Source organism: Tauraco erythrolophus, chromosome 5, assembly GCF_009769465.1.
Source record: "Tauraco erythrolophus isolate bTauEry1 chromosome 5, bTauEry1.pri, whole genome shotgun sequence".
NCBI classification, from domain to species: Eukaryota; Metazoa; Chordata; class Aves; order Musophagiformes; family Musophagidae; genus Tauraco; species Tauraco erythrolophus.
Window position 1 is genome coordinate 26,995,876 of NC_141469.1, and position 9,757 is coordinate 27,005,632.

The 9,757-nt window shown below is 41.7% G+C and overlaps 1 protein-coding gene across 1 annotated transcript; it reads left to right on the forward strand.

The window, feature by feature from the left end:
* Nucleotides 1-1,082: 1,082 nt before the first annotated feature.
* KRCC1 (lysine rich coiled-coil 1) lies at nucleotides 1,083-9,327 on the forward strand. Its single transcript, XM_086612028.1, has 7 exons — nucleotides 1,083-1,146; nucleotides 2,340-2,446; nucleotides 3,989-4,078; nucleotides 4,167-4,341; nucleotides 5,084-5,332; nucleotides 6,917-7,016; nucleotides 8,550-9,327. Exons 1-7 carry the CDS (start codon nucleotides 1,083-1,085, stop codon nucleotides 9,325-9,327), a joined length of 1,563 nt encoding a protein of 520 aa, XP_086468154.1.
* The last annotated feature ends 430 nt before the right edge of the window (nucleotides 9,328-9,757 follow it).

A 9,757-nucleotide genomic window follows, 5' to 3' on the forward strand; every position in this document is an offset into this window, starting at 1 on the left:
AAGAGGAGAATGCACAGGGGTGGTGATGTAGCTTTATCTTTGTGAAGGTTTTGCTAGCACAGCTACGCTCTTCTGAAGGATGTGTTTAGTTTTCTTAATTGACATGATGTTGGTACTACTTTTAAGTGCTTATTAGAGTATCTCGCCCTAGATCAAATGTGCCTGCACATACAATTATTCAGGAATAGCTTCATATCTGGGCCAGTTTTAGTATGAATTAAAGTGTATATAGCCATGAGCTAACTGGGAAAAGGGCAAAGAAAATCAAAACAAGCCATTGGAGAAATTTTTCTCCATGTGTCTAAATCAGCTAAATTGTTATAGGGGACACAGGTACAACTGTCCTGACCATCTGAGACCTCCTGGGCTTTCTCATCTACTGAGCTACTCCCAGACTTCCTTTAAATCTCTTCTTTAAGGAGTATTCCCATATTTAGCTAACTAAATATGATCTAGTCCACTTAAAATCCTTCCTTTTAGGCCATTAGGCAAGTATTTCTGACATTGTACCCTACTGAAGTGGACTGAAAACCCAATGAAGAGTCTCTGTCTTTGTTTTTAAAGTCTAGGTACTCTTACAGTAAAACTTTGTTAAGTCCATGAGAGCAATACTTCTGTAAGTAGGAAGGTTGAGGTGGCTTTGCTGCATTTCTTTGGAGCCAGTGAGGCACGATATGGTTCAGTGGGTGAACACTGGTTCCTTCATCCTGTGCTGCATGTGAATATTCAAGTGGTTGATGTTTTGTGTAAGCTATTTACTATTTATTAGCAGTTGCTCAGCAGTTACAAGCAGCCCCCGGCCAGTTCGGAGGGCGGTGGGCCCTGAGGGAGCAGCCGCGGGCCGGCCGGGCACGGGGGGGCCGCGCCGGGCCCGCGGCGGCCCGTGAGGGCAGACTGAGGAGCGGCGGGAGCCGCCGCGCGGGCCGGCGGTTACGGTGGGCCCCCCCGGAGCCGTTACAGCGGGCTGCGAGGGGGAGCCGCTCCGCGAGAGGAGCCCGTTACGGGAGAGACGGTAGCCGGAGCGCGTTAAGATGTCGCGGCTCTCAAGGGCTCCTCAAGGCGGCCCAGCGCCCTTAAGGACCATGGCGGAGGAGCGGGGCGGGACAGCGGCCCCTCAGCCGCCTCTCGCCGCCTTCCGCCGCGAAGGTGAGTGGGGCCCGGCCGCTGGAGGCCGTGAGGGGCGGTGGTGGCACAGGGCTGTCGGAGCACGGCCGAAACACAGGCAGTGCGGTTCCCTCCGAGAAATAAAGTATGGTGTTAAAAAGTAGTAGGTGTTCTGTGCCAAAGGCAGAAATTACTGAGGAGCAAAACGCAGCGAGAGTCTTGTGTTTTGCGTGTGGAAGGAGCAGATGGGGTGTCTGCAATAGGCCCGAGCTGTTTGACGCACGGTTTGTAAAAGGGAGCCTAATATTTAATTCTTTGGCGAAAAGAGGTCTTACTCCGGCTCCATAAACTAATCCCGTGCATATAGGCCAGTGAGATGGCAAACAGGTCACTCCTACACACCAGGCCTGTGATGCAGAGCCCTGGCACTGAATCCTAAGGTTGTGGCTGAGAATTGATGGGAACTGTCCATGCCTTCTCCTTCCCAGATATATCCTGAAGTCATCCTGCTGAAATCTAGCAAATAGCACCAAAAAAAAAAAAAAAAAGTGTTGAGCTTCCAAGAACACCCAGTCATTCATAATGGGTATAAAATACTTGAATGTTGAAAGGCTTTGGTCAATGGTTTATAAGCATTGACTGTTCAGTTGTATAATGAAGATCAAGTTTAAAATAAATAAAAAGCAGACATACATTTAGTAATGCATAAACATGGGCTTTTGTTAAATATGTGAAACATCCATTAACAGGAGATTTCCCCATTGTCAGTTAAATTTAGCAGTACTCTTGAACAGAAATAACTCTGGTGGAATTAACCGCTCTGTTTAAAAACAGTGGTTTTTAAGCAGAGCGGACTATTTTGAGCAGTCAGCTTTCTGGAGGAAAAAAGCAACACAAGTATGTGCTCTTCAAAGGGATATACTTGGAGAAAGTTAGGAATGTGGTCTTGCTATGTTTAGGTTTAAATTGTGTTTTTTTCACGCGTATTTCTGGAACTGAATTATTACGTTCCTGAACTCCAAAATGTGCTTTGGTGCATTAGCAACAAAGCCTTTAACTTTAAAAGTACTTTCACCTCCTGGGAATTTCAAGGGGTTTTAAGGGTGAACACTGGTTCCTTCATCCTGTGCTGCATGTGAATATTCAAGTGGTTGATGTTTTGTGTAAGCAAAGACATGCAAATATATCTTGTCCTAACTACTGGCTGATATTTATCTTTTGCTCTTTGCATTTAGATGACGTTTTAGATGAGGCAACAAGGAAAGACCTTTTCACTGACACTTTCTGTAAGGTTTGTGGGGCAGTGCTGCAGTTTGAGTCTCAAAGGACGTCACACTATAAGGTAGGCTATAAGGGAGAGTTTCTCCTAGCAAGCACTGGGGCTTTGGTTTGTTTGTTTGGAGTTTCTATATAGTGTTACAAAAGACTTTCTATAGTATGTTTCTCAAGGCTTATACTAGTCTTAGCCATTAGCCAGACTTGAACGTTGTGAAGGTTGTGGGCTCGGTCATAGTTAAGGGCAATCACCTGCATATTGCAGTACAGTTATAGAAGGAACTGAGCAGGTTCAGGCCATGCCGTATACAGGATTGGAGCAGATATGCACCATGTGAACTAGAACATACAGATTCATAGAATCATTTAGGTTGGGAATGACCTTTAAGATCATCAAGTCCAACCGTAACGTATAACTGCCAAGTTCACCACTAAACCGTGACCCTAAGCACCACATCTACACGTCTTTTAAATAGCTCCAGGGACGGTGACTCAACCACTTCCCTGGGCAGCCTGTTCCAACGCTTGACAACCCTTTTGGTGGAGATGTTTTTCTTAATATCCAGTCTAAACCATGTGTATGGCATGAAGCAGTGCTAGCTATAAAGAATCAAGGTCATGCCTTCTGACACTTCACCCAGTGGTAGACACATGCGCTGCTCTGTGTACCCGTGCCTGCTTGAGGCAGGTTGCATGAATCATGCTGAAGGCATTTCTTGGAACAACTGTGTGCCTTGGGATATTAGTGTAGAGATGGGAAAGTGTGCTTTATTTTGAAACTTGATTTTGAGGGTGTGCAAGTTTGTCCTTCTTCCTTCCCTTCCTTCCCTTCCTTCCCTTCCTTCCCTTCCTTCCCTTCCTTCCCTTCCTTCCCTTCCTTCCCTTCCTTCCCTTGCTTTGTGGGTTACCAGTGTATAGTGTGGCATGTGGGTAAGTACATTACAAGTGCAAGAGTTTGAAAGTTATGGGTTCAGAGAATTAAAAGATAGTTGCAGCTGAGGAAATTAGACATTAACACCCTATTTTAGTTATCTGAACTATTATGTCCTCAACAGAAAGATACAGAAATCTCCATAGACTGTCTCCAAGCTGGAGATACTTTAACTCAGCTTCCAGTGAAACCTGTTCCTCTCTACTGACTGTACAGAGAGACTAGACTTTTTATTTAGGAAGGCAGATTAGGTCCCACTGCCTGGTCTTCTTCTGCACTATGACATGGGACAGCCTTGATGTCAAGCCCCTGGGCTTGGTGGTAAAGGAGCACAGCAGACTTGCTCTGTGGCATGGCTATGTTCCTTTCCTTACCTATTTTAGCATCCCTGTTTGTAAGAGGACATGTCAGGATTTTTGATTCCCCAAAGAGCTGATAGTAGATGACTTTGAGGGCTGCTTTAGGCAAAACATTATGAGTAATGCTAAGTACTGTATTATTGATTAAAGTATTGTATTGTTACATGAGCTGACATTTGTCTGCTTGTGGCTCTGCCTTATACAAATACGATTTGGCAAGTGTTGAAAGCGATTTTTGATGAATGAAGTCCCAGTCACTGGATATATCACTGCTTGGATCCTTGCTACTGAAACAGGAATAATTCTAGTCTCTTCCCAGGGCAAAAAGCACACCAAGAAAGTTCATCTTTACATCCAAGTGCATGGTGAGAAAGAGAGGCAGAAGCATGGCCATTTTATCAATTTTCAGGTGACTGTTCCTCTTCATCACTAAATAAATGTTTCCTTCTATACTTCAGTGACTGCTGGTAACCGAGCTTGTCCTTGCCTGGTTTCAGATGGATGGGAGTGGAGCACTGGACAAAAACAAATACTGCAGTCTCTGCAATGTCATTTTTACTTCCCCAGTTTGTGCTTCGTCGCACTACTTGGGAAAGATCCATGCTAAAAAGCTGAAGCAATTATCAGGCAACCAAGCCCACGTTCCAGCACAAACCGTGCAGCCTGTGTCTGGTAAGAACTAAATAGTTTGCATGTGTTTTCCTGTCACTCTCTGAAACAAATATAGAGCAGTATCTTCCTACACTTGCTGTGTCTCTCTGCCTTTCTATTCTGCTAAAGTTGTGGAGCTGTCTTGTGGTAGCTCCTTAGGTGAATAAACAAAGATACTACCCTGTGCAACTCTGAAACCATGGAACCTTGCTTCCAAATTCTGTATCTTTCGATGACTGAAACTATATGCATATATTTCTGCTTTATTATTAATGAAAGGTGCTTATTGTTCTGAGAATTCACTGCAGCCTCAACAAGATGTTCCTGTGATAAATATGATAAGAAATTAAAAAACAATGAGTCCACGAGCAACACCTAACTGGTGCTAGTCCTGTACAAAATTGCTGGACTGTGTTTAAAGATGGAGCATAGCGAATGTGCTCTGAATCACCCTCTGCAGGGTGCCTCTCACTTCTTGGGCTGTATAAGGACTTTAGAGTGACCAGCCATTAAACACAGATTTTTAGGTTTCTAATGGTGGGTTTCTGAATATTCCAGGATTGTGTTCCTTATCAGTCTATACGCTCATATCATTGCAAGGACTAAGATATTTTATAGACTCCTGCAAGTAGTTCAGCACCCAGCGGACTGTTCTCCTTTCTGGCTCTGTAGTTCTGCAGTCACCTTTTTGCTCCATGGAATTGTTTTAGCCTTTCCTTTGCTGTGCTGTCAGCAGATTTATCCTCTTCTTCCATGTCTCCAGCTTTACAGACGCCATCAGATAAGAAGAAGCCCTTGCTGTCTTCAAAAGCTGAAGAGCCTTTGTCATCCTCCAACAGAAGGTTGACATTAAATGATCCAAAGTACTGCAAGCTCTGCTGTGTTCCCTTCAATAAGCCACTCGTGGCCCAGCAGCATTATGTTGGTAAGAAACACAGAAGAAGTGAAGCACGGAAAAAGATCCTGGAGGAGTTAGGAGACAAAGCTGTCCCTGTGGAAGCCAGCACAGGTGGTAAGCAGAACATGAGCAAGTGTTACAGTCTCTGAGTGTAGCTTGAGTACTCAGTTCTGATTTGTTCAAGGAACTGCTCTGGTGTATGCAACAAAATGGTAGTCTTCTCCTGTGTTACAGAACAAGGTCATTTCTTCCTTTCTGTTTGGTCTATGGACTGCTAAAGTTCTGTCTCTGACACCTGTAAGTTGGAAAATATTTCTTACTGACTTGGAGACTCAAATCCAGTCCTCACAGAGTTCTGCAGTCAAATTCAAAGGATCATAGAAAATAGCTCAGTCCCCTAAGTCCAAGGCCAGGATCAGTTGTATCTGTGTCATTCTTCTGATGTTTATCCACCTTGTTCTTAAAAACCGCATGAGCTGGAAATTGCACAGCCTCTGTAAGGAACATCTTCCAGGTCTTCCTGGTCTTTACCTTCTTGATCTTAAAACCTTCTACTGGCATTGAACTCGGCTCTCTCTGACCCCAGTGTACTTCTTCACTGTGCACAGAACAAGAAGCAGACACAAGAATCGAATCATTTGTTTCCTTTTTGTCACATTCTTTAAATAATTGAAAACTGATGTCATGTCTTCCCTTGATCTTTTATTCATGAAACTGGTTGTCATGATTATTTCGATCTTCTCACATAAGGATATTTGTTTCCTAAACAGCCATTGTTCTCAAGCCTCCCATCAGGACTGTCTCCAGCTCAAGCACTGTGTCCAAAGCCAAGGCCCTGTTGTGTGCAACTTCCCTTAGTTTTGAGGGGGTACCATCTGGTCCTGTACAACAGAACTGTCAATCCTTTCTTTAGTAAGGAATTAAAAATCCTACGTGATAGTCAAAAGCCATTGTTAGTATAAAACAGCTCTCATTAAGTCATGCTGTAAGTTAAAATAATACGTGTTGATGCAAAGCAGCAGCCCATTGGAATTAATGCTGCATTTGCTAATGGATGAAGCCCTTGAGTTTGCATGGGGAAAAAGTTACTCACTGGTTTCAGAATACTTAGATCTGTGGATCACACAGCTTGTAGGAGAGGAGAAAATGACAACCTCAAAAACACGAGGATTTTCCTCATCGGACCTTACCTTATATTTGCCTGAGTCTCCATGTACCATATTCATAATGTACTGTATTGACAGTTCCCTCAGCATCTTCGCAGGGTTCAACCAACGCTGCATGAACTTTTGAGCAGGTAATGTTTAAACTCATCTTAATTAAATCTGGGCTGACTGTATTGGTATCTGCTGGTGCTTGCTCTGGGTCAGGTATTTACAGTAGTGTTTAATTTTTCAGTACAGTTTGCTGTCATCAACACTTGACAACAGTTTACTAGAATTATCTTGGATCGCTTCAGTCATCAGAAATACTCTTCATTAAAGTCTAAACCGTGGTTGTACTGCAACTGTACACTTCACCACCTTCCTTCATAAGTATTCTTTTAGTGTAAAATTGCAGCAGAGACTTTATATCTGTCTATAAATGCTGTTTATGGGAACATTATGTTAGCACTCTTGCATGGGATGGGATCATGATGTCCTTGGAGTTTTACCTTTCATTTGCAGTCTCTCTAACCTACAGTTTCCTTCTTTTCAGCAGTTGGAGTTGGTTGTTACATATGCCCCATATGTAACATCACACTTACATCTATAGAAACGTACCAGTCCCATATACAAGGAAATAAGCACCGGATTAAGTAAGTCAATAAGTCTTTTGTTGCTGTTCCTCTCTAGTTTGTATTTTCAAACCTTTTCATTAGCCCTGTTGTCTGCTGTTAGGTGACCGTGACTAGTTCATGAGGTTTTCTGTTTTGGCCTGGGGTTGTTTGGGTTTTTTGTTTGGTTTTGGTTTGGTTTACTGGTTTTAAAGAGCACTGTCCATTTAAACATCATACTTGTGACTGAATTTCGGTCTTAAAGTTCCAACAGTTGCATCTTCAATAACAATTCACAGGAAAGGTCCTGAAACCTGTACAGTTTTCCCACTTACTTTGCTATCTGGGGCTAGCAGCACCTATTTTGCTACAGCATCTTCAGTGCTCAGTCTAGATGAAATGGTCTGAACTTCAAAATTCCTATTGAGAGGGCGAAGAAGACCTTAATCCAAAAAAGTGCTGAGTCTCCATCAATTGTATTGCTTTTAGGATTCATCAACATGCATCTTACATTTGACATAAGGTCATTTATGGGTTAGATGATAGCTTTTGTACTTTCCCCTTTACCAGAAGAGGGCTTGTAGACTGTGTTAACTGCAGAATGGTGGTTGTGGTGATTTAAGATGTACTTTTTAGAGATTGCTGTGCAAGTAGGCTAAATATCAAAATTGCTTACAAGTTAAAGCAATTCGATAAGACATATTTTAAGTGAAGGCACAGTAATAATAAAACCATGAGAGACTGACATAGAGCTGATACGATTTTAAATGTTTGTTTAGTCAACAGAATTAGAGTACCCAAAAGTAGGAGAGTAGGGAACTGCTGCAAGCCTGTATCTGTATCTTTATACAAAATAAATGTACAAAGCTGGTGAATTAAGGCAGAACAAGATACATCCAAGGGATGAGTCTTTGGAGCTGCCCTTCCCACAGGGGATATCTTTGTCATCTAACCACTGTATCGTCCAGCCTGAGGAACGGGGGAGTAGAGTATAAACTGATAGGCAGTTTTGCCTTGAGAGCACGTTTATCTTTGGGTTTTTTTAGCGATCCAGGTTGGTTGTTTCTGTTCTGTTTTGTTTCTACTGTGAAGTCACACAGTTTGTGGGAAGTAACTGTAATTCGACTGTTCAATAGAATGAATCTCATAAGGAAATTAGTAACTTTATTGCTTGACAGTCAGTATTTAGTGTAATTGCTTCTTATCTGCGGCTAACTGGAGGTTAGTTAATAAGAGAATCTTAAATTTCCTTTTTAAAAAGTAGTTTTAAGTAAGCTTTCATTTTTAAAAGCATCTTATTCTTGCAGCATCCTAGGTCACAGGAAACTCATTTGGTCTTCATGAAATTATTCTGGATTTTTGGTTTTCGCAAATAGTAGAATCTATTCCCTGTAACTTCAGCTTTACAGATATGATCGTGTGTAACAGGGTCCATGTTACACAGAACAACGCACTTGGAATATGTTCTTTTTCTAACTCTGGAAATATAACTTCTTTTTTTTTTTTTTTAACTCAACAGATGCTAAGCACATTGGTCAGTATTAATAACTAAGACTTTCTGTCTAATTTATGCAGAGAAACAGTGCTTGTCAATCTCACGAAGAAATCGAAGAAAACACATAACTCCTTTCAAGATAAATTAACAGATTACATTAAAGTTGAGAAAGCTGGAGATCTAGAGCCAAGAAGGTGCTTAGGAAAAGCAGAAGAGGAAGAGTTTCAAATTAAAAGCATTGACCTTAGTGAAGTTACACCTTCAAACTTTAAGTGTGAACAAGGCCAGCATTCCAGCCTTTTCTCAGAAACCCAGTCACCTACAAATACTGGGGGAAACAGATTGTCAAGCTGGCCATCAGCTTATGAGCTCACCCTAGAAAAGACACCTAATTGTTGCTATAACAAGGGACACTGTAAAGAAGAGCCAGAAGAGCAAGTGTCTGAGGTGGCCACCATCAGAGATAAGAGCTTCAGGCTATCGTTTGCAGAATCTAAAGACTTGTACAAACTTACGCTTGCTGAAACTTCTACCGTCTCCTGCAGAAAAGAGCAGAAACTTCGCAGAAAACTTTTTGAGGAGGAAGAATACGTCAGTGAAGAGCCGAAGTATGAGAAAGAAGCCACAAGGCAGAAAAGAAAGAAAAATGATGAAGGTACAGATTTTGGAAAAGAGAAGCAAAAGAGAATTAAATTTGAGACAGACTTGGTAAATGTGAAGAAATCAAGACCTTATAAAGGCAAAAGACTTAAAGAAAACCCTGCTGAGAAGGAGAGCAAAAAGCACAAAAAGGATAAAAAGAAGCCACAGACAGATGACAAAAGAGAAGAGGAGCTTCTTTGGATGGATCTGTCTTGAGATATTGATAAACATTTCACTTAGCTTTAAGAATCCTGTTTGTAGACTCACTTAACCGTTTTGTACTATACTATGGCTGTTTGTTTTTTTTTTTAGCAAAGTTTTTGTTCTGATCTGGAAGTGAGAAAAAGCCCATCTTCGGAACATTTTGGGCAGTAGCTAGGCATCAATTTTTTATCTTACACATAGAGCAGCCATTGCAGTGATACAAGTTTGAAAATCTGTAATCTCTTCTGGAATATACCGCAAATAAGGGTCATTAGTTTACAGAATACTGTTAGAATTTCACCAAAATGTATAGCTTGTTTCTAATATTAATTGTTCCTGCTATTGAAGGTTTTTATTATTCTTCTAGGAAAGTACATAAACACTAGAGTGTTCCGGGCCATGTCTGTAACTATTTCTCTGACGGATTTACAAGGAGAACGTG

What these genes read in the sequence shown, in the direction of transcription:
- KRCC1 (XM_086612028.1), top strand. Translation starts at nt 1,083, where the DNA reads ATGGCGGAGGAGCGGGGCGGGACAGCGGCCCCTCAGCCGCCTCTCGCC. An exon ending in TGTGGAAGCCAGCACAGGTG is followed by an intron (nt 5,333 to 6,916) that starts GTAAGCAGAACA and finishes CCTTCTTTTCAG; the next exon opens with CAGTTGGAGTTGGTTGTTAC. An exon ending in GGAAATAAGCACCGGATTAA is followed by an intron (nt 7,017 to 8,549) that starts GTAAGTCAATAA and finishes TAATTTATGCAG; the next exon opens with AGAAACAGTGCTTGTCAATC.